This window comes from Arvicanthis niloticus, chromosome 18 (assembly GCF_011762505.2).
Source record: "Arvicanthis niloticus isolate mArvNil1 chromosome 18, mArvNil1.pat.X, whole genome shotgun sequence".
Classification (NCBI taxonomy): Eukaryota; Metazoa; Chordata; class Mammalia; order Rodentia; family Muridae; genus Arvicanthis; species Arvicanthis niloticus.
The window spans coordinates 13,224,624-13,248,897 of NC_047675.1; the positions used below are offsets into that span (position 1 = coordinate 13,224,624).

At 36.1% G+C, this 24,274-nt stretch overlaps 1 protein-coding gene across 3 annotated transcripts in view; it reads right to left on the reverse strand.

Annotated features, from left to right (window-relative positions):
* Positions 1-2,979: 2,979 nt before the first annotated feature.
* Neto2 (neuropilin and tolloid like 2) overlaps positions 2,980-24,274 on the reverse strand; it is a 47,762-nt gene continuing 26,467 nt past the window's right edge. For 2 of the 3 annotated variants that reach the window (XM_034522952.2, XM_076915551.1), the window contains exons 5-9: positions 22,102-22,146; positions 21,893-22,020; positions 9,255-9,483; positions 6,758-6,871; positions 2,980-4,986 (exon numbers count right to left, since the gene is read on the reverse strand). In XM_034522952.2, coding sequence (XP_034378843.1) covers positions 4,406-4,986; positions 6,758-6,871; positions 9,255-9,483; positions 21,893-22,020; positions 22,102-22,146 — 1,097 coding nt within the window. In that variant the 3' untranslated portion in view covers positions 2,980-4,405. The remainder of the gene's footprint in view (positions 4,987-6,757; positions 6,872-9,254; positions 9,484-21,892; positions 22,021-22,101; positions 22,147-24,274) is intronic. The other variant, XM_034522953.2, reaches the window with a different exon arrangement.

The window sequence follows — 24,274 nt, forward strand, 5'->3', positions numbered from 1 at the left end:
TGGCTGTCTGTACCACATGCATGCCTGGAACTCACAGTAGACAAAACAGGAAGATAGCTCCTCTGCACTTGGCGTTAAAGGTGGTTGCAAGCTGCCATGTGGGTGCTGAGAATTAAACCCTGGTCTTCTGGAAGCTTCAGAAGTGCTCTTTATTCCTGAGCCACCTCTTCAGCCCTCCATCCTATAACGTTTTTTAAAAGGCTCACCTGTTAATTTAAAAGTAAAAAAAATGCTTTTTAAGTATAATAATCATCCACAGTTACTTTAACAAATAAGTCTCCAATGAACCCGCGGTGGCGCAGCCTGTAAGGCGTCCACCTGCCTGCAGGGGGCTCGGGACCCTCTGCGCTCTCTCTCTGTCCCGTGGGTTCAAATCCCGCTCGCTCCCGTGCTTCTCCTCCCGCGTCTCACGGGGAAAAAAAAAAAAAAAACAAATAAATCTCAACTATGGCTATTTTATTTGGAAAGTAGCAAATAGGAAATTCTAACTCTTCTAGAAAGGGCCTGTAAATCCCCAAAGTGGCCTAAATGTTCTATTTTTATACACTCCAGAAATTGAGGCAAGGAAGAAAATCAAAAGAGGAATTTTTATTTGCATTTCAAGGGTTAAGTCCTTTAAAGTGCCAAATCTGGGTTAAGCACATGAGATTCTTACATGATCTGGAAGTTTATTTCTAATAAAAATCTACTGCTTAAAAAAACAAGTTTAGGTAGTATTCACTATACGTGCACCCTTGTCATTAGCTTGGAGGCTTTATGAGCCAGTAAACCAATCTCAGAAATATAATCAAAAGTATTTTTTAAAAGCTGAGTAAAGAAGAGCATATTACTAGGAGAGGTATGTAACAGGTAACAGATGGTGTAGGAAGCTAAAAGGATATCCCAAGTCAGCTTGTTCTCTTATAGTGGTTCAGACTCAAATAATTCTCAAAACTCAAGATACAGTACCCCAATATTTAATTTCTATAATGTACACTGTTAATTTTAACTTAAAAAATTATAAAAGTGAAAGCACAGAGGCTTTCTTTCTGGCATCACCCCATGTGCTGCTAACTAGCACTGTTTATTAAGAATTCACAGAAATTACATATTTTGCAGGTGCCAAGGAAGCCTGGTAACAAAAATGGTAGGATAACAGAGTTACATAAATTAAAAAGGGAGGTGAATCCCCCAATGTATACTAAATTACAGCATTACATTTTAAGTAAGCATAACTAACAAGCTTTGCATGGAACATCTAGGCTGATGTTTGGAATTGTGTGACTTTTAATAGCTAAGCAGGGAGAGGAGCCAAGGAAGATCACTGGGCTAGGAGTCTGGAGCCATGGGGAGCTACTTCACCTTTAGGGTTTCATCTTCTCATTAATAAAACTAGATCATCTCTCTTGGATCTTTAAACAGAGCAAAAATAAAGTTCCTTCTGTACACAATCAATGTGATTCAGGCATATTTCTTTTAACATTTGTAGTAAAGAAATGTGGGCATACAGCAGACACCATTTTGCAACTAAGTATAATCTCTGAATGCTAATTATTCCTGGAACTACAAGCAGCCTTTTTTCATCTTAGCTGACATGTTCCTGACACAAGCAAGTACCCTCATTAGGTAGTATCTGAACTACAGAAATGTTCTGTGCAGATGGTGGTTTCTTAATGCTTAGCAATTATACAAAACACAAAGACTCTCCTAAACCAAAGCTAAGGGAACTTTTTAGATCTGTGATAAGACATATGAATATCCTTTGGTTTTTGTTAAATGTTTATATTGAACAACCCTCTTCTGCACATGAACAACAGTTTATTCCCATGTCTTTGTGACAGTGGGATGTGTAGGTTGCAGTCTGTGGCCACTTGGGAGCTGAGAGCTTGCAGTAAACTTGGGATGAAAGACAGCAATGCTTTGATGTCATATGGTTGGCTCTTAGTACTTTCTTGCAGTGTTGATTTTTATTACACTCCAGCTTTGCATTTTTCATTGGAAGGCATGTTTAACATGGGTACTTTGTAGCGTGTAATAACTTATGTAAGACAGCTAAATTTCATGTTTGTCATTACTGAATTTATGGCTTTCACTATAGCCGCTGAATTGTTTTCTAATGTGAAAACAAACAACTTTCTAGTTAGAGAATTTAGACCAAATGATCATCCAAGTTTCTCTTGCTGAGTTGCATGAGATCATGCAAATTTACATGGTTGTAATATTCAGTATTTTCTATAAACAACTGTTTTGTAAACCCCTCAAATTCTTTTAAAATAGGATACAGTGTTAAAAAATAAAAATACAGCTACAAGTGATCATGATGTATGAAGGCATAGTATAAACTCCATAATCTAAAAATTGAGTATAACAATTATCTTCATGATGGATATAATTTATAAAGGAAGTATGTTAATTTTTATTTTACTATGGTATCATAGCTATCAATTTAATTATTTACTATGTTGGCCTAAGTAATCTAATAATATGCGTATTGTTACTGAAAGAACAAAGTTATCTAATTTTTCTCTGGATAATTCAGTGACTACTATGTTTTGAGATTCCTTTTACTTTTCCAAGTTCTATTTTACAAAGCAGGAATGTCTACTGACTTAAAAAAGTTAAGTCATGCTTATGCCAAGTATTAAGTTTTCCCATATTCTTGATATAATTTTCTTTTTAAAAATAAAAAATGTCATACAGTAAACACATTTTGGTCAGAAAGTACATCACACTAGAGGTCAAAGTTTAGTAATCTGAGAAATCAGATTTATGTAGTAATTAAAGAAATAAATGAACTCTAGTGAAACCTAAACTTTTCATTTAATTGGAAATTTAGTTAAATATAGAAACTAAGAATTTACATTTTTCATCGGAAGGCATGTTTAACATGGGTTAAACATTAAATGGCATTATCTATATTGGTTATCATTAAATATATGAATTCTTCCCCATCTACATCTTATTCAAAGGATTCTTGCTATAAATAATAAAATTGAAGGATCATGAATTAATGTATACTTTAATATATGATTTCTGTTGTGATTTAGAACAATAAATACCACACAGTGAAAAACTTACCAACTAACACAGCAGCAAAATAAAGAAAGATGTATGTATAAATCACCATGGGCAAGATCTTTATAATAAATTATAGTACAGTCCCATCACAGTATACTTCTACACAAAGTCACTACTGTGAACACTTAAAGAAATGTCTTGTATGTCTTAAATCTTGATCTAATAAAGTTTATACAATATCAAATAATATCAAAAGTCTAAAAACACAATGAGTTTTGATATCATGTTTATAAATTATTGTTTTATATATTTTACAAAACATAAGGTCAAAAGTGCAGCTTAAAAAAAAGTTGAAGTTGCTATTCTTGATAATGGGTAAAAAATGCGCTGTTCCAAGCAGAAGCCATGTAAAGGCTCACACAACTTCTCTGAGAATTTCTTTAAGCTTCTGCCAACCATGGCCATGTGTCAAAGTCAAACTAATAATAGAGAACTAAGAACTCTGTTTGAAAGATGATAGGGAACAAGGTCTGAGAATCTCTGCACAGAGCCATAACTAAAGGCCTGCTCACAAGGGAGCTCTAGGACCCTGATTACTGGGGTGACTATCACTGAATTGAGACCCAATGGGGAAAACTTCAGAGGTTGCTACAAGTTTTTAAATCTTTCTCAAATTTCTGCTTATGTCTATCTGGTAATAATATACCCCAGGATTATTACTTTTGTAGTATAACTAATAGGAAACATGATTTAAAGGTGATAAATCATGTCATATACTACTTCCCACAGAAAAACAGATCTAAAGATGCAGTTATTAAAGACAGCAGTGTAGAAATCAGTCAGGAAGAAATGAAATATGCCTGCATCTTAAACTGCCACTCATTATAGTACTAGTTGTATTTTACACATTTAAGAGCAAATATATGACCATGCTGAATTAAGTGACATATTATCCCCTTCCGCAGGAAACTGAAATGGTAAAACTACAAGTAAATAAAACATAATAGAAAAAAGGACAAAAAGGAATATAAAGAAAAATCTTTTAAATTTACTGTGAGATCAACTTGATGGGGCTGTGTGAACGAACAGTACCCAATAACACCAGCAGGCTGCTCCACCTGACTCAACATGACCACTCACTCCTCAGCTTCTATTGGTGTTTTGTAGGTAAGATACCAGCAACAGATGATGACTTCTTTCTACTGAATACATTGTTTCTTAGTTGGTTTCACATATATAGATTGCCTGAGATAATAAAATCATCAGCATAATGATAAATTATGAAGGGATTTCTAAATTTGATAGAACAAGATTGAATGTGGAGACAGATGTTGATGTAGTGTGTAAGATTGAATGGGTGTTGGTGTAGGCTGCATACACACTTAATAATAATGCCTTTAGTCAACAATTAAAAGTCGATGGATATGGATGCTTGTGCAGAATCATCTCGCCCTCTGACATAAATTTCACAGGGAATCTCCTCCATCACTCTGTCCTCTAGAGCCTGTTCAGAGCATTCATGAGCTTGTTTGAAAGTGTAGCTGCTTTTTTTGAAGGTGCTATTAAATGTTTTCATTGGCTGTGGTTGTGCAAAATCATTTCGGAAGGGAAGTTCCATTGAACTGAGGTTGGTCCTGCTTTGTTTGACACTGGAGGCCTGAGATCCACAGTGGTGATCATGAATGCACCGGGAGGCCGTGGAGGAACGCCGCAGCTTCTGGTAGTTGTCAAGTTCTTCTGACAAATCTGCTAGATCTGCAGAAATCTCTTTCTCTCTTAGTGAAAATAGTTCATAATGGGGAGGATCAAATACTTCCTGGAACCCAGTTTTATTAAATGCACTTTTGCAAGCCATAACCTTTTTCCGGGGCTGTTTCACTTGTACTAAAATAGAAATAATGAGAAGGACCAAGACAATTCCTGATGTAATGCCAATAATTGTCCCATGAGTTTTAGTGATTTGTTCAAATAGTCCAGCTTTTTTCTTTTCTGTAAGAAAGAAATGTTGAGGTTTTTTTCAAAATTCATTTACATGAGTCTCAATACAGATTGGCTAGGCAAAACAGGGAATTTGGGTCAAATATATCAGACACTGAAAAACTGCTTTTTAAACAAATAGAAAGTACTATTCCCATGATTTCCGAGTCAAGTAACAAATAATGATATAGCTAGCTAGGTCAAAGAAAAACTAAAGTACTTGATTCCCTTACTCAAAAGGTGCACAAGGGCCTACAATTTGCAAGTTACATTAATATAGAAAATTTAAAAAACAAACTCTTTTCATCTATCAAGTTTCTGATATAAGGCAGATTCAACAAACTACTGTGTTGATTCATATCTGTGGGATGAGACTAACAGTCCACATACACCACCATGATCTACTGTTTTGAATGATAAAATACTTGTATGTCAACATTACATATCAGCTTCCCCCAGGAAGTGCTTGTTTGAACTTGTTTATTAACGTTTAGAAAGATGAATGATGGCTAAAATGTATTTTTCCAGCTCTAATGACAGCCAAGTTATAGGTGAATACCTATCATCATCACATTTACCTACCTTCCTTCCTTCCTTCCTTTCTTTTTTGTTTGTTTTTTTGAGACAGGGTTTCTCTGTGTAGCCCTGGCTGTCCTGGAACTCACGCTGTAGACCAGGCTGGCCTCGAACTCAGAAATCCGCCTGCCTCTGCCTCCCAAGTTCTGGGATTAAAGGCGTGCGCCACCACTGCCCGGCTTCACATTTACCTTTCAAAGTATATGTTAGAAATAAAAATGACATGGGCTGGAGAGATGGCTCAGTGGTTAAGAACACCGACTGGTCTTCCAGAGGTCCTGAGTTCAATTCCCAGCAACCACATGGTGGCTCAGAACCATCTGTAATGGGATCTGATGCCCTCTTCTGGTGTGTCTGAAGACAGCTACAGTGTATTCACATACATAAAATAAATAAATCTTTTTAAAAAAAGAAATAGAAATAACTTGATGTAGAGGAAAACAAAGAAAGAAAAAGCATTTTCTAATGCACTGCTTTTACAACACTATAATAATCTGTTAGCTGGTGTTATCAGCGCTTCTATACTCACTGCAAGAACCTATTAGTTGGTCATATTAGTCCTTCTGTTCTTGAGGCTACCCTCTAAACTATCTGGTAACTACATAAAGGGTATTTATAATATAAAGTTCAACAATAATGTAAAACAGGACATAAAATATGGAGGGGCACTTCTGAATAACTTGAAAATACACTCTATAAAGAAATGATTTTGTTAAGTATTTCTTTTATAACATCCAAGAAGTAAATTATCCTGTAAAAATGTTACTGTGTGTGTAGCTCTGCTAGAGCAGTTATCATAGGCACACTTGTAGAAAGGGAACTTTAGACCCATTTATTTATTTATTCATTTATTTATTATTCTTTAATTTTTTTTTTTTATAGTCCAGACTTTATCCCCTTCCTGGTCCACCCTCTGACTGTTCCACATCTCATACCTCCTCCCTGCCTCTCCATTTCCAAAAGGATGTTCCCACCCTTGTCACCCCCCTAGACCTCCCCACTCCCTGGGGCCCCAAGTCTCTTGAGCGTTAGGTGCATCTTCTCTGACTTGAGTCCAGACCTGGCAGTCCTCTGCTGTATATGTGTTGGGGGCCTCATATCAGCTGGTTTGTGCTGCCTGGTTGGTGGCTCAGTGTCTGAGAGATAAGCCCTTTCTTATGAAAGGACCCCACTCCTCATAGAAAGGCTGCCTTCATATTGGACTTACCTTTACAGTGATTCTCATCCCAAGGGTACGCACAATTTTGAACACCATTACATACTAAAGAATTGTTGATGCACATGTTGCTATGGCAAAAGAAAGTACTACTTGTACAGGGAGCTGTAGGAAAAAAGAAAACTAGTGTTGCTAAGAACAGTGACACAGTGATCACAAACTCATCTTCATTCATTTTGTACTTCAGAATCTGACACTAGCTGGGTGGAGGTAGTTCAGGTGGGAATGTGAACTTTTCTTAAATACCTTTTGCTTTTCAAGATAATCTTATTTTCCTATTGGTTTTCGGAGACAGAGTCTTATCCTATAGCCTAGGTTAGCCTCTAACTTGTAATCCTCCTGCCTCAACCTTCCAAATGTTGACATTACAGGTGCCTAGTTCAAGAAAACCTTTAATGCTTTCTCATCTATGAAAAATGCCCTTAATTATCTCAAGAGTTTAATCCCTTTAGTGTGTTTCTGCAATGTTTTATGTCTCTATTCCTATGTACAGGTGAACATTTTTATGCTGAATTATGATACAGTGTGCTTGCTTCTGCTAAGATGAAATTCTATGCTGTAGACAAAACTGAGTATACAGTACCATGTGATCCAGAGTAAAGACACACACACACACACACACACACACACACACACTAAAGGTTTTTTTCAGATGGTGCATGTCTTTAATCCCAGCATTCAGGAGGCAGAGGCAAGTGGAAGTCTGAGTTTGAGGCCAGTGTGGTCTACAGAGTGAGTTTCAGGACAGTCAGGGATACACAGAGACACCCTATCTTGAAAAACCAAAACCAAACCAACGCAAAATCTCAAAAGTTTCTTTTCAAGGTGAAAGATCTAAAAAATGTATTGGACTAATAAATTTCTCTCCAATCAATGTCTTTGTCTTACTAAATATACAATAAACCTCATTAAAATATAGCTAGGGCTGTAATATATTTTCCTCTAAAGAGGTAGTTTTGGGTGATTTTGGAGCACGAGGCTATGGCCACCTCATGCACAGTATCAGCAATATAAATGGCATCTTATTGCTTGTATTGACTCTCTGTGTGGCTTGGGGAAACAGGAAGTTATTAGGCTCTCAGGAAGCCCTAAGCAAAACCTGGAAGTGTAGCTGAATGGAAACCACCCAAAACTTCTTTGCTATGAAGGCTGACTCCTCTCTAAAGCATCATTTGCTAAAATTCCTGTGTAGCTGATAATTAATTCCAGGTTAATTATTATGAACTATAGTCTGTTTCAAGAAGATAACATAAAAATTGTTGGGCATTGTAGGTACACCTGTAATGGAGTGGTGTGGCAGTTTGAGTAAGAATAACCCCCATAGGCTCATATATTTTGTTATCAGGAAGTGGTAATATCTGAGGATTAGAAGGACTAGGAGGTGTGGTCTTCTTGGAGAAGGTGTGTCTCTGGGGTTGGGCTTTGAGGTTTCAAAAGCCCATGCCAGGCCCAGGTTTTCTCTCTTAACTTGTGGACCAGGATGTAGGTCTCTCTAAGATACTGCTCCAGCACCATGTGTGCTGTCATGCTTGCCACCATGATTACAATGACCTAACCCTTTGAAATTGTAAGCAAGCTTCTTGCTTACAATTAAATTAAATAGCTTCTTCTATAAGAGTTGCCTTAGTCATGATGTCTCTTCACAAGAATAAAAACAGACAGGTTTGTGAATTCAAGATCTGTCTGTCTCTACCTTTGGAGTGCTGGCATTAAAGGTATGCACCACCATTCTCTGCCTGATAACTATTTTAAGCTAGAAAATCCCTAGAGAAGCCCCAATGTCTACAATCTCTTCATACAGATCCAACGCTGCTATTTTCATGCCAACACTTTTTTTTTTTTTTTTTTTTGCATAGCAGTCAAAATTTTAAAACTGGGAATCATATCTCACTCCTTTTTTTTTTTTTTTTTTTTGAGACAGGGTTTCTCTGTGTAGCCCTGGCTGTCCTGGAACTCACTCTGTAGACCAGGCTGGCCTCGAACTCAGAAATCCGCCTGCCTCTGCCTCCCAAGTGCTGGGATTAACGGCGTGCGTCAACACCGCCCGGCTATCTCACTCCTTTCAACATACTTTTGGACACATGACTACTCATGCTGGTAAGTATTACTTTGGGGATAGAGAGATGGCTTGGTGGTTAGGAATGCTTGTTTTTGAGAGGAGTCAAGTTCAATTCCCAGCACCCACATGGCAGCTTACAACCTTCCTTAACTCCAGTTTCCACATCCTCTTCTGCCTCTGGTACATTCATGTCAACAAAGCACTAACAACTAAAAAAGTTAAATGTGATTTCTCTGGATAATTCACTGGTTTGTAATAAAATGTGTGGGGCTGGAGAGATGGCTCAGTGGATAAGAGCACTGACTGCTCTTCCAGAGGTCCTGAGTTCAATTCCCAGTAACCACATGGTGGCTCACAACCATCTGTAATGGGATCCTATGCCCTCTTCTGGTGTGTCTGAAGACAACTACAGTGCACTCATTTACTTACGTTCCACAAAGGAGGTGAAGAGCATTCTAAACCTGCTGAGCCGACTGCCTTCGTCGGCCCACATCCGAATCACTCCCACTCCTGTTTTCAACATGACGTCATTAGCCACAGTACTGCAAAACTTGGCCTTCAGATTTTCGATAGCACTGCTTCCATCATAGACTGCCACAAAATTTCTTTTGCATTCATTTGAGTGTTCCATTTGGTAATCTAAGAACCTCAAATAAATCTGTAATATCAGAACACAAGAGTTTAAAAAATACACTTAAAAATTTTCTAGTTTAAGATTTACAATCAATATATTAGACTGAATTGTAACAGCTGACTGAAAACTAGGATGACAGAAGGATGGTGCTTCAGTAGTTAAAGATCTAAGAATAATGGTCTCATTTTTTTGGTTGTCTTAATCATGGAACCAAACATTAAGAAATCTAAAGTTTATATTTTATTTACAAAGAGGTGTTTATATTCCTATATAATATAATCTACTCATCATAAGTATAACCCTATGGTATTAACAGGTAAAGGAAATAAAATAATTGCTACAACAATTTTTTTCCTAACAGTCAATGTTATTAGCTGGTGCTTTCAGTTTTCCTGTATTCTCTACTTAGCTTTCTTTAAGGCAGCATTTTATGTAGCTTAGGTTGCCTTTGAATTTGAGTTCACCATCTAACTAAAGCTGATTCTGGACTTCTGACCCTCCTCTGTCCACCACTTACCTGTATGCATAAAGACCTTGGCAGCTAACCTGAATCTCCCCCCCCCTTTTTACTCATCCAAACACATTTATTATAATTAATGTGCTCAACCATTAGGAAAATATAATAATTGACAAAGGTGAAGAGAGAAATACACAAAAATAGAGAAATCTGTTATGTCTGGTTGGTTTGTCTTTTTTTTCCCCCCTTATTAATCTGCCTAGTTGCTCAATTCCTCATTGTATATATAGCATGGATGCCTCCTAAAACACAAAAAGGATCTATATAGAAGATATAAAAATGGTCAAAACCATAGTCTGTTAATAGGCATTTAATTTTCCAAAGTTTTAATTGCCATAATTTCCTGTAATCTTAAAATAATGAGTGAAAAGAAATAAAAAATCATCAATTTCAAATTATAGGCCAAGTAGTGTGTGACATTCACACTAGGCCACTGCATCATGCCTGGAATGAGTCACCCCTCTCTCAAGTGTGTACATCAGCACTTTATATGTTAATCACACATTACTCACTGTCTTCTCAGTTACCAGCTGTCATTGTATCACAGCACTTATTCATGCTCCTTACTTTATAGAACAATGCTTGCAAACTGTAAGAACAATGGTTTGGCGCTTTAGACATGCAAGGGGCAGACACATGGTACTTCCTCCAAGTGAAAAGTCAGAGTACAATACAAAGTATAATTTTACTACATAATATTTATTGATTATTTTTTAATTTCACATCATGTGCCCCAATCATATTCACTTCCCAGTCCTCCTAGGTCCACCCCCATCCTTGAGACCTCTTAACAACAACAACAACAACAACAACAACAACAACAACAACAACAACAACAACAACAGAAAGAAAGAAAGAAAGAAAGAAAGAAAGAAAGAAAGAAAGAAAGAAAAGCAAGTTCAAATTGTGTTGCCCTTATACTCACTGGAGCATAGTCAAACTCTCAATGGCCCTTTTCTACCTGCATCCCTGCCAGAAGCCATCAATTGTGAAGAGCTATTATTTCAGTATCCTTATTACAATTTTTAAGAGTTTTCTTTGAAGGCTTTCTTTCTAGCCTGTTATGTTTTTTATTGAGGGGGATTTGGTGGGGGTAGGGGTTTTCACAGAAGCCTTCTATGTCCCTCTTTCTCAAGTCTCAAGACCAAGTCTGCAGTTACCATTTGCAAAAGTAGCTGCCTTGCCCTTTACAGTCAGCGAGAGCATGGATCATGGACATCCACATGGTTTCTGCCTTTGCATTACCTCTTTCCACCTCACACTCACTGTTCTGTCCTCTCCATTTCATAGTCGTTTGTGGTAGTGGCATTGAGAGCTGCAGTATGTCACACAGTGTGTGTGTGTGTGTGTGTGTGTGTATGCCTAAATAGCTTTACATGCACATATTCATTGCAAGGAGTTGTTGGTCTGGTTCAAGTTTTCTGAAGCACCATAAATAGTGGAGCATTGCTGAGATTTGTCTTGGGTATCCTGTTGCCTAGAGTCAGGGTGATGTTGTAGCTAGGAAGGGCATCTGGGGGCAGGCTCTATGTGAGGTCTGGGCAGCTACACACCTCCCCACCCTTGATGTCTTCTGCCCTGAGGCTCACTTGTGCTTGCACCCTGCAGGTAGTGCCACTGCCCTGCATCCTCCATCTTCCAGCATTGCAAGCAGCATGGAGCTGAGAATCACTGATGGCTTCCTCTACTTCTTTTTAGTATCTCTTCTCTAGATGACTTGACAGTGTTCCTCCTTTCCCCAGTTTTATTGGCAAGAATTAAAAAAAAAAAGTCCTCAGCTTTAGTATCCTAAGGTTTTATGAAGAGAAAGATATAGAACAGAAAGAGGCACAGAGAAGAAATGGGAAGATTCTGTATTCCAGACATCACAATGGACCATTTATCAACTTATTAATAAAGGTTTTTCCCCATGATATTCTTATGATAATCTTAGAGCTCTCAACTGGAAAACTTTAAACATGTAAAAGCAGACAAAATATATAATATACCTACAAAATCATTTCCTAAAATTCAGTAACAACTCAGCTAATCCTGTTTTCTCTCTGTCTTTCATTACTTCTGCCCCTATTAGAGGCAAACTCCAGATAGCAATTTTATTTGTAAATGGTTCTAATGCACCACTTTATTTTTAAGTGTGGAAAGATGGTTCAGTCAATAAAGTACCAGTTTTACTTTCCACCAAAGTGAAAGAGCTGGGTGGGCATGGTGAGCTTGAAGCACCAGCACTGGGGAGATGGATTAGGTAGCTCTCCAGACTTCTCAGAGCCAGCTTGCCCAGCCTAGTTGGTGATCCATAGGCCAGTGAGAGACCCTGCCTTCAAAAGCAAAGCAGGTGGCTATTGAAGAACCACACTTGAGGCTGACCTCTGGCCACTACATGCACATGCACACATCTGTATACATATAAGTCCTATCCCGTACCACAGTAAAAAAAAAAAAAAATACACAAATTGCTATGATCAAATATATCGGTGTTCAAATTTCCAATCATCCTTTTGCATCAGGAACATTTTCTTTTATGTTTTGTTTAATCCTATGAGTTCAGTGTATTTAGTATCTTTTAATCCAGTGGTTCTCCCAGTTTTGTGTCTACTGTTTATCTGTTATACTTCATGGTTGGTTTATCTTACAATAGTTAAAGATGTATCTTTATTTAGGGGGCCGGAGAGATGGCTCAGTGATTAAGAGCACTGGCTGCTCTTCCAGAAGACCTGGGTTTGGTGCCCAGTAGCCACATGGTGGCTTACAACTGTCTTTAACTCCAGCTTCAGGGATCTGATGCTGTCTTCTGACTTCTGAAGGCACCAGACATGCTTGTAGTACACTTACATAAATGTAGGCAAATACACATAAAATTAAAAAGACTTTACCTATATTTAATTTTTACTGAATTTTTAAAAGATAAGGTTTTACTATGTAGACCTGTGTGGCTTAAATTTGCTGAAGTTTCCTTGAACTTGTCATCTTGTCACTGTCTCCTGCATTTTGCAATTATAAGCATGAGATCCTACCACAACACAGCTAGCTTATTTTTATTTTTAACTGACACATGGTAAATGTTCAATACACACTGTCCTATGTATGTAATAAAGCTGACACCCATATAGCTATCATTTAAACATGTACCACTGTGTTAGAAATATTAACAAAGTTCTATGTATCAGTTTTGCTGCAATATACAGATAATTGCTAAGTATAACAAGGAACCCCTGTACCTATTACTCTTTTCTCTCCCTCTTCCCCTGCTTCTCAGCCTGTACTGATCACTTTTCTACTTTCTAAGGAGATCAGCTGTTTTTTAGCTTCCACATTTTAAGTGAGAACATGTGGGCAGTTGCCTATATTCGACTTACTTGATATAAGAAAGACAGTACTTCATTTTCACAGGTGAATAATATTCTACTGTGTATATATAGCCTTTCTGACCATTCATATATTTGTTGACTTCATTGTTTGGCTGAGTGAACAGTACTGGAATAAACATGAAAGTGCAAGCATCTACTTAATTACTGACTTACTTACTTACTTCTCTTTGGGATATATCTGTTAACAGAGGAGCTAAGTCCCATGGCAGTGCTATTTCTGGTGCTCCGAGGAGGTTCTACCATGGTGGCTAAAACTAATATACATTTCCATAAACAAGGTGTAGGAGTTTCCCTTCCTTCAGCCTCCTCAGTATTTGCTACTGACTTTTAGGTAACAGCCATTCTAATTGGTCAAAATTTGATTTATGTTTTTGTGATTAATAGTGATGCTTAGCTGTTTTTCAAATCTATTGGTCATTTGTATGCTTTCTTTTTAATAAAAAACCCCTCCAAGTATGTAATTCATCAATAATGACACAATTTAGAATAATAACATAGTGAAAAGAATAAATGCTTGGCTTATTACCTTTTTTTTTTGTTTGTTTTTTTTTTTAGACAGGGTTTCTCTGTGTAGTCCTGGCTGTCCTGGAACTCACCAGGCTGGCCTCGAACTCAGAAATCCGCCTGCCTCTGCCTCCCAAGTGCTGGGATTAAAGGCGTGTGCCACCACTGCCTGGCTGACTTATTACTCTTCAACAATCAGCATTCTCAGGTATTTCCAGTGCTTTCAAAATTATTACTTTAAACATATGCCTAACAACCTTCACAATTTGAATAGCAAAAATTTTTGTTTGAAGAATAAAATACACAACTAAACATAGTGCTTACAGAGAACTACATTTTATAGGAATATTCGAATTTAAACAAAGTTTAGGTCTCTCAATAATATCCCCTCATGGAATCATATATAGTGCTCATTTAAGGACTTATTTTGCACTGAAATTGTGTTACACCTTGAGATAGCATTAAAAAGACTTACACAAAGTATGCTATATAAACTCACCAGTAAGCTTTTTTCTTTTTCATAACATGTAATCTGTTCACTTGTATACATGTGTACATTATATGGCTCTGTATAAGTTATTTTTATCTTTTGGTTTTAATTTTGGTTGATATGCATTCACATGGTTTCTTTTGAGAAATCTTCATTAAAGCCACTAGCCTATAGTGTATACATGTCTATAAGTAAACTATGAGTATAGTGTGACATTTAGAAAGCACAATAAAAAAGGTAATAAAAAAGATGCATATATGCATGTGCTTGCCAGATGTCATCATTGGCTATCTTCCTAATCACTCTCCACATTATATAAAATCTATAAAATTATATAAAATTATACCAGACTTCTCAACAGAGACTCTAAAAGCCAAAGATCATGGACAGATGTCTTGCAGACCCTAAGAGACCACTGATGCCAGCCCAAGCTACTATACCTAGCAAAACTCTCAATTACCATAGATGGAGAAACTGAGATATTCCACAACAAAACCAAATTTAAACATCTTTTTACTAATACAGCCTTAAAGAGGATACTAGAAGGAAAACTCCAACATAAGGAGAGTAACTACACCCAAGAAAACACAGGAAATTAATCATTTCACAACAAACCCAAAAGAGCACACACATAGTACCACCCCCAATAACAAAATACCAGGAAGTGACAGTCATTGGTCATCAACATCTCTCAACATCAATGGACTCAATTCACCAATAAATCAACACAAGAGTAGCAGACTAGATACATAAACAGGATTCATCATTCTGCTGTATACAAGAAACACATCTCAGCAACACAGAAAGACACACCTTGGAGTAAACAGCTGGAAAAAGGTTTTCCAAGTCAACAGTCTCAAGAAACAAGCTGGAGTAGGCATTCTAATATCTAATAAAATACTTTGAATCAAAAGTAATCAAAAGAAATGGGGAAGGATGCTTCATACTCATCAAAGGAAAAATCCATCAAGATAAAGTCTTAATTCTGAACATCTATATCCCAAATGCAATGGTACTACCCACATTCATAAAAGAAATTTTATTAAAGCTCAAAACACAATGGAACCCAACATTGGGTTTGAACTCACTATTAAAATTAATTGGAGATTCTCAAATGGAAAACACACACAATGTGAGATTAGGAGGTGGGGAAAATTGGTTAGCAGAGTTGTGGGTTTTTCCCAAGCCACATGGTCTCTTCCCAAGCTGTACAGGCTTGGGGCTAGGACCAAAAATGTAGTAAATTGGCATACATAATTCTGGGGTTCATGGCATGAGCTAGGAAACAGTTAAGTCCCCCATGCTGACCCAGACGTAGCTAGGTGGTGGATATTTACCCTGGGCCCTTCTCAAAAACTTCTAGCTACCCCAGAGGTTTAAACTCAGAGGCGCTGGGAGCACCTGCTGTACAAAAAGACAGGCAGCTCAGAAGACAGAGACATATGGCAGAGGCTACTTGCCATCAGATAAATAAAAGATAGAGATATAGTGGTAATTGTTTAAAGTATACATGGAATATAGAAATCCAGGCCTTTGATCTGAAATATAAAAAACAAAGACATGGAGATAGAGAGAAACCCTATTTCAACAAATAGTAAGAAGGCATTAATCTCCATAGAATGGAGAATGAATGAGAGAAATGATTCAAAGGAAATTTAAAAAATTCTATGCCAGGGCAGGCACTTGGGTTATTTGGACATGGTTTCTACAGGAATACTGAGATTGCTTAGCCTGGTGTGACAAATTAATAGCCTAGAAATAGGCTTACAGCAGAATGGAATTCAATAAAAGCTAAATACATACGAAAGGATGTAAATTCAAGTTATATAAAGAGAAGAATATATATACATATAAATATTTATATATTTATATACACATACACAAAGATATTAATCTTCATAGAAGGGAGAATTTAAGTATACACAGATAAATAAATAAATTTAGGCCTTGATCTCACTATTAAAAATTAATCATGTAAGAACAAGGCAGGCTATAATGAAAGAGCACTGCCTCAAAAGATAATTTGTTTAGATTAATTGCTTTAAATTGTTTTAATTATCAAAATGCATGTGGCTATAATTTTGGTGGTTATAATACTAAAAGTCCTGAGAGGTCAAAACAGAACAGGTCTAAAGAGAAAGGCTAGTAAGTTGAATCAATCTACACCTTTGATGATTCCAGTTTATGGACCAAGGACATACTATTTTGGGAGAGAAGCTCTATATTTGTGTTAATAGAAAGAAGAAAAGGCTTTGGACCCCTTCTAAAGTGATATGGATCAGATATTATAGGGGAAGATGCCCCTAAAGATCTTAGCAAAAGACAGAAAAGAAAAATTCGAGAAAATGAAATAGGACATAGGTAACATAATTTACTGATTCCTCCACATGGGAACAGTCCTGTAACTGTCTCAGACATAAAAGTGTCCCTAGACAAAACTTCAGCTAAAATTAGACAATATTTCTTGTTGGTTATAGAACTCTTAAGATTCATCATGCCATCCTTCACATGCCATGACTGAAGATCTATTACAATTGGTTATTGATCAAACTCATAAAAGGATAGTTATCTTTCACCTGCTCAAACAAGGAGCAAAAGTTCATCCTTAACTGATCTTTGCACCTTGTACAATCCGTATGAATATCTTAATAATACTAAATTTTGGCTGAAAGATTCATATATTACAGAGTGTGCAGCTCTGACAACATTTATCCTCAGGGATGCTAAATGACCAACTGTCCCAGCTCCCTGGCTCCTAAAGCTGTTTCAGAGACGTGCTTCCAGCACAGCTTCAGGAATAGCTAGATTCCTGATGGACTCAGTTCATTCAGTCTTTCAGATGGATCCAGTCAAAAGTTCAGTCAATCCCTGAGCCCTCTAAGCATACAGATACTAAAGCCAGCTTTCTTAAATCTAACCAATTTTTATAATTTTCCTACTCCTCCCCACCCATTTAAAAAAATTTAATCTCCCCAGTTCAGCAGGAAAAAGTTGTGGAGAGTCATTAACCTGATCCCTTGGGTTTGGGTGTCTGACTATGGCTATTTTATAAATTATAGCTAGGTTCTCATTTCAAGAGATAATTTGAAAATGGTTATAATTTTAAACAGGGAGGAAATAAATGAGTTGGATTACTACATTCATTCTTTTTAAAAAAGATTTATTTATTTATTTATTTATTTATTTATTTATTTTATGTGAGTATACTGTCACTCTTTCAGATACACCAGAAGAGGACACTGGATCCCATTACAGATGGCTGTGATCCGCCATGTGGTTGCTGGGAATTGATCTCAGGGCCTCTGGAAGAGCAGTCAGTGTACATTTATTCTTGAACAAAACATTATATAGCCATAATCTTACATTAGTAAAAATTTTCATAATGATACAAAATTGAAGTTGTAACTTCTTACATTGGTACTGAATTTGTATATTGATACAGATTTAAGGTTTTCACTGGTATAATTTTTTTATATTGATACAAATTTGAAATATTGTTACTCTTAGATATTGTGCTTATACAACTCGCTTAAGAATGCAAAGCTTAGATATAGTCTTTCTAATAGCTACTATTACAAACCATTGAGGATGAAAGTAATGTAAGTTAAGGGCCAGATAGTAAACTCATGGTTACATTATATTCTAAATACATTATAATATGATACTTTCTATATTATTTAAGTAGAAACAGCTAAGAGTAGTCAAACTGTAATAGTTCAGATATAATTTATATAGTCTTCAGAAACACCAAAAATTCACAAAATACGACATTTAAAGTCATTTCATTATTAATGAAAATTTTTACTATGGGACATGTCTGCTCCTAACAGTACCCCCTTCAAGGTTCAAAGAAGATACTGAGCATCATAAACCTTCATATAGAGTTGTTCCAGTTGTGACAAGGTAGCCACTGGGCAAGAATTGCCTTAATTCATCTATAGACAAAAATACTTTCTAAGAAAAGACACTCGATGCAAGACAGTCGACAGCTTAGCTCTGCCAAGACAGTGTAAGCCAGTCCTTCATATTTCCTGCTTCACTTAAGGTCTGTCAGATGGTTCTGGGCCAGAAGGCTGAAGACAGATACTCCAACATTTTGAGGAAAGGGAAACTGTCCAGGTAGTCAGATGTTTCTACAAATTAGTTAACTTTTAAAAGCAATGTTTTTGTGCTTCCTATATTTTCATGTAATATTTAATTCATTCTTGGATCTTTGATGGGGTTGATAACTACTTATAGTCTCATAATCAAACTTCAGTTGTTTAGTATTGAGGAAGATGATGTAGATTTGAAAGAATGGTTTTTAGATGGTAATACAAGTTAAAATCAAAACATAATTCAGGTACAAAATTATAAACTCTTTAAGTTAGGATAGATATTAGAGTAATATACATAAATTGACAAAATTGATAGACTAGATGTTATTAATATATAACATGGCTTATAGCTTACATAATTGTGTTCATTGTATATCTGAAAGAAAAGGCCTTTCTAATTGGATAAAAATGGGGAAATGTTGTGGATTTTGCTTATTGTTTGTTTTATGTCAATTGGGTTCCCAAAAAATTACACAAGATTCCTGCATGTAAGATGCCACAGGACCCTGACCCCAGTTGGTTTTAATTGATAAATAAAGTTGCCAGCGACCAATGTCAGGACAGGGGGACAGAGGTTGGACTTTAGTTTTCCTAGGTAAGGGAACTGAGGGAAGAGGGAGAACCGCCATGCCAGAAAAGCAGAAAGATCAGGCCTGAGAAGTATATGACAAAGAAACTGCCAACATGTAAGAGTCAGCCCTAGAGGGCTACAGGCCTGGGTCTGGGTTGACCAGATGGAATATAGGTAAGAAATATATTAAGAAATAATTCAGGAATATTGAAGGAGAGAGTGTGTTAGCTGTGGGGAGGTCAATCTAAACAGTATCAGGCCAGCAAGATGGTTCAGTAGGCACAGACACCTACTATAAAGCCTGATAATCTGAGTTTGATTCATGGTTTCCAAGAATTCAAAGAATTGACTCTAGCATGTTGTCTTCTGTCCTCTGCATGTATGCTATGACACACATGTACTATATAAATAATGTATATGGCCTCACATACATAATAAATAAATACATGTCATCAATAAATGAATAACCTTTTAAAAGGCAATCTTCCTGTTTTTTTTTTTTTTTGTGGGTTCAATCTATACATCATTTAAGCTATATATATATATATTTCTTGGGATGGCAGTAGGGGAGCTACTGTTATGTCTTTCATCAATTCTTGAAAAAATTCCTTAAAATACTGCTACATGTGCTTATTAATAAATTTCCTCAGCTCTTTGAATAACAATTTATTTTATTATTGAAGTTTTATATAAGTCTTAAAAAAGTTAAAATCTACCTGGTCATTTTTCTTTCTCACCTTTCTGTTCCTTCTTGTAGAACATAGTTCTTGGAAATGTAAAATCTAGGAAACTGAACTTTTTGTTTTGTCTGTTCTTACTTCCAGATGGACTACGAGCAGAGTGAACACCTAATGTGGGACTGGGAGGTGATATTCAGTGAGTTTTACAGATACAAGTTCTGTAGTATGTTTGGCTATTTTGGATTAAATTTTGACAAGTACCTTAAAGTTGTTGTAAGCTTAGGACATGATCCCTTTTAATTCTTGTAATTTTTGCTTCCTGGGTTGACCAGGTGAATATGAATTCATCATGAGCACAGAGGTAATTTTCTAGGTATGAAACCACAGGAGAGATCCCAGCCTCATCTCTCCAGAGAACAAGCCACAACATGTTTCATGTTACTCATCACCCTCTAAGTGTTCTGTTCGCAAGGGTCTCACAATGACCACACAAGCCCTAGGCTTGATTTATTTATTTATTTTCAGACTCAGTGTTAAAACCAAACTCTTGGTATAGCCACCTCTGAGCAGTAATAACTAACTGAAGTCACCAGAGGCATTTACAACATTAATTTCATTTTACTGTAGTAATATACAGCTATCTGTCTTCATATGAATTACTGGATTTCTTTTGAATTTATATTTGCTCTTTGAGGAATACCTGGCAAGTTTTGTCCAGCATTTATGATTGTTTTTTTACCTATTTTCAGGGGATGAGGTATGTGTGTGGAGAAATTGTTCAGTGGTTAAGAGTACTGAGTGTTTTTCTAGAGGACCCGTGTTCAATTCCCAGCACCCACATGCCAGCTCACAACTGTCTGTAACTCCCATATCTGACATCCTCACGCAGACATACACCAATGGACATAAAATAAAAATAAATTATTAATGTGTTTTTAGGTTACCTATTATTTTCCACAAATATAAATCTCACTTTCAGGTTTTTTGTGTGAGGGTCAGGGTCTCAGTTATGTAGCCCAGGTTGGCCCCCAAATCATATATTCTTCCAGCTCTTCTTTCATTTCCTTTTTTAAACAAATACAAAAAGTAAGTCTAATTTTATTCTTAGAAGTATAAATTAAAAACAAAAAGTAAAAGTAGTCAACAATCAATTTCAGAGTTATTTAAGAGCATTGTTTTGTACAGCACTGTCTATAAGTTTCACATGATCAGCAGGGGGCAGCACAGTGAGAACAATGAACTGCGATTCAATGTTTTATTTCTCACTGATATGACCAACCCTCTAAAACATATTAACTTCTTGCAGGTTACTGTTCCTCATCAGAGAGAGAGAGAGAGAGAGAGAGAGAGAGAGAGAGAGAGAGAAAGAAAGAGAGAGAGAGAGAGAGACAGAGTATGTGTGTGTATATACACGTGTAGGCCAGAGGTGGACATGGAGTATCTTCTCTCTTGCTAGCCACCTAGTTAGTTTTGAGGCAGACTTTCTCACTGAACCTTGAACGCTCCATCTCAGCTGGACAGGCTGAGCAGCAAACCTCTGAGAGCCGCCTGTCTACCCCCTTCCTAGGCTGGTGTTACAAAAGTGCACTACCACAAAGGTGCCTGGGCTTTATGTGGATCTGAACTCAGGGCTTCAGGCCTACACAGTGAGTACTTTACTCATCATGCCATCTTCCGAGGCCCTAAATCACAACAAAACAACCCCCAAACCAAAACCAAACCAAACCAAACCAAAACTAAAACCAAAAAATCCAAAAAAAACCAAACCAAACCAAAACACACACACAAAAACAACAAGTATGTGATCAATACTTGCATTCACCAGTTAGGACTCCATAGATTTTAAAAACCATCATCTTTCAAGATAAAGAATCTTAATATGTGGTTGATGAGATGGCTCAGCAAATAAAAATACATGCTATGCAATCCCAGTGACCTGAATTTACACCCAGATGGAGAAAATCAACTCCATGAAGTTGTCCTCTGATTCCCACAGGTGTGCTGTGTGCCTTTGTGCATGTATACACTTCAAAATTAAAAAACTTTAATATATATTTATATATTTTAAATTATTTCTATCTCAGTTTATTTAACTGCAAAAACACTATGATCTTCATAGATGTCCAATACAATAAATGAAACAAAAAACTTAAAAAGAGTTACAAATATTTACATGAATTGAACAAAATCAATATACAACAAAAAGTACCTTAGCCTTTGGAGTAGCTTTAATTGTCCATATGCAGTCAACTGCTTGTCCAGGCTTTGTTTTTTCTTCTTGTTCTACTTGGCTAGACCGTACTATTCCATCAGCTCCTGAGAGCTCAAACTGGCAATCTAGGGGGAAAAAAAAGATATTCAAAGAAAAATAAAACTAATAAAAAATGCCATAAGAAGAAAGAGGTAAATATACTAAACCTGGAATGGGATTTAAAATACCTCCAAGGTAAGTAAAGTCTGGATCTGTAACAGAAAAGAGAAGAAAGTCATTGGTACTGAGCTTTTCCGACCTAACTTAAAGTTATGCTTCAAGCTTCCTTACATATCAATATAAGGGACATTTTCAATGACAGATACTGCATATCACTAGTCATTTAAGACAATGTTCATGGGATTAACATTTAATGAAAATTTGTATATTTTTTCATCACAAATGCTTTATTGCTATTGAAAACATTATCTTTCAAATGTAGTAGCTAGTCCACTATTACATGAACAGATAAAATATGGTATATTTGATTCAATGGAATACTGTTCAGCCTTTAAAGGAATGTATTTCCTTTGTGTTGAACTATATTAAGTGTTTTCTAAAGTGTCTACTTCAATGAGTAGTGGTGATATTTTCAAATATAAAAATGCTACTGGCTTATAAATTAATCAGTCAAATGTTTTCTTAAAAATATTATACAGATTATTTCTCAGCTATTATATATTACTATACAGATTATTATTATTTCAACAATTATTTCTCGGTTAGAATAGGAACCACAAATATAAGACTATACACATAATCTGGAAAACCTATTTCACATATATGGTTTACTTCAAGCAAGAGGACACTTCATTCCTATTAATACTGACATTAACTGAAGGTACTTTAGAAAGACTCTAAATTACAGACTGAGAAGTAAAGTAAACTATTATCTTAATTTCAAACACATTTCAGTGATTTTTCTTTTTAAAACTATAACTAAACTTACTCTTATTTAATGAATCTTTTGCAAAAAAAAAATCAAAGCAGAATTAAAATCTTAAATTGTACTGGGGAAAAGGTATATGAGCTTTTTGGAAAATTAATCAAATTTATTTTTTTTTCTTTAAAATTTATTTTTATTATTATTTTTTGGACAGGGTCTTTATTCATAGCTCTGTCTGTCCTTGACCTTACTATGTAGACCAGACTGGCTTCGCACTTAGAAGAGATCCACTTTGCTATTGTAAGTGCATATAGGCCAGCTTTAAATGCACTGTATAGTTTATAACTGGAAATATGCCTTTAAATAACAGCAGAAACAGTTGTATTTTAGTCCACTATATATCGCATATTTATTGAAATGAGTTGGTTTTTTTACAGAGTAAAAAACTGGGGAATTCCTGTCTAACAGTAAAAAATATGACACAATAGAAAAATAACTCATGAAACTCAATATAGTTCTAGATTTGCTACTATATAAGAAAAATACTTAATTCTTAAGCTTCCTCATCTATAAAAATAGATATTATTTAATATTTACCATACTTCCACAAGTGTAATACCAAAGGTATTGAAGGTAATACCACAAGTCCTATAAGGTACAAAATAAAATATTCCAGCAATTCTAAGCATTTTACAACTTATTTGTACTTTATCTACAAAGAGTATAGAAATTTCTCATGATAGGTTAAAACAAAACAAAACAAAACTATGTTTGTTCCAAGTGTCTTTACACATGAAAGTTGTTTGATTTTAGCTAATTGGTTAGTTTTATGTGTGGAGGTCAGGACAAGTTGGCAGAAGTTAGTTCTCTCCTGCCACCTTGTGGGCATCTGGGGATTAAATTCAGGTTGCCTGGCCTATGTGCAAATGCTGTTTTCTACCTGCTGAGCCAATTTCTTTGGCCCTAAATTTGGTTATTTTAAATATATTTTTGAAAATATTTAAAAATATTTTAAAGAGGTCAGAGGTTTACTTGTGTATCTTCCCATGTCATGCTCCACTTTTTAAAAAATTAGAAACAGGATCTCTAATTGAACTTAATCTCTCACTGAACCTAAAGCCTGAAGGTTTTGAGTGGGTCAGAGCCTCGAGGATCCTCTTGGTCTCTGTCTCCCAGTGCTGTCACACACAGGTTTTCATTTTCACATGTTTCTTTACATGGGAGCGTAGGCCTTCATGTGCATAGCAAGCAGTTAAACTACTGAACCACCTTCCCAAGCCCTGAAAAACGTTTTTATTGTCTATTTCTTTTGTTTCAAGAACTTTAAATTTGTGAAAATGTGACTCACATATACATTTTAATAGCATTTTATGACAGTAAAACATCAATTACTTCAGTTAAAGTAGGCAGTAAACATTAAATACCTGACCAAATAAACAGATTGCTTATTTTGT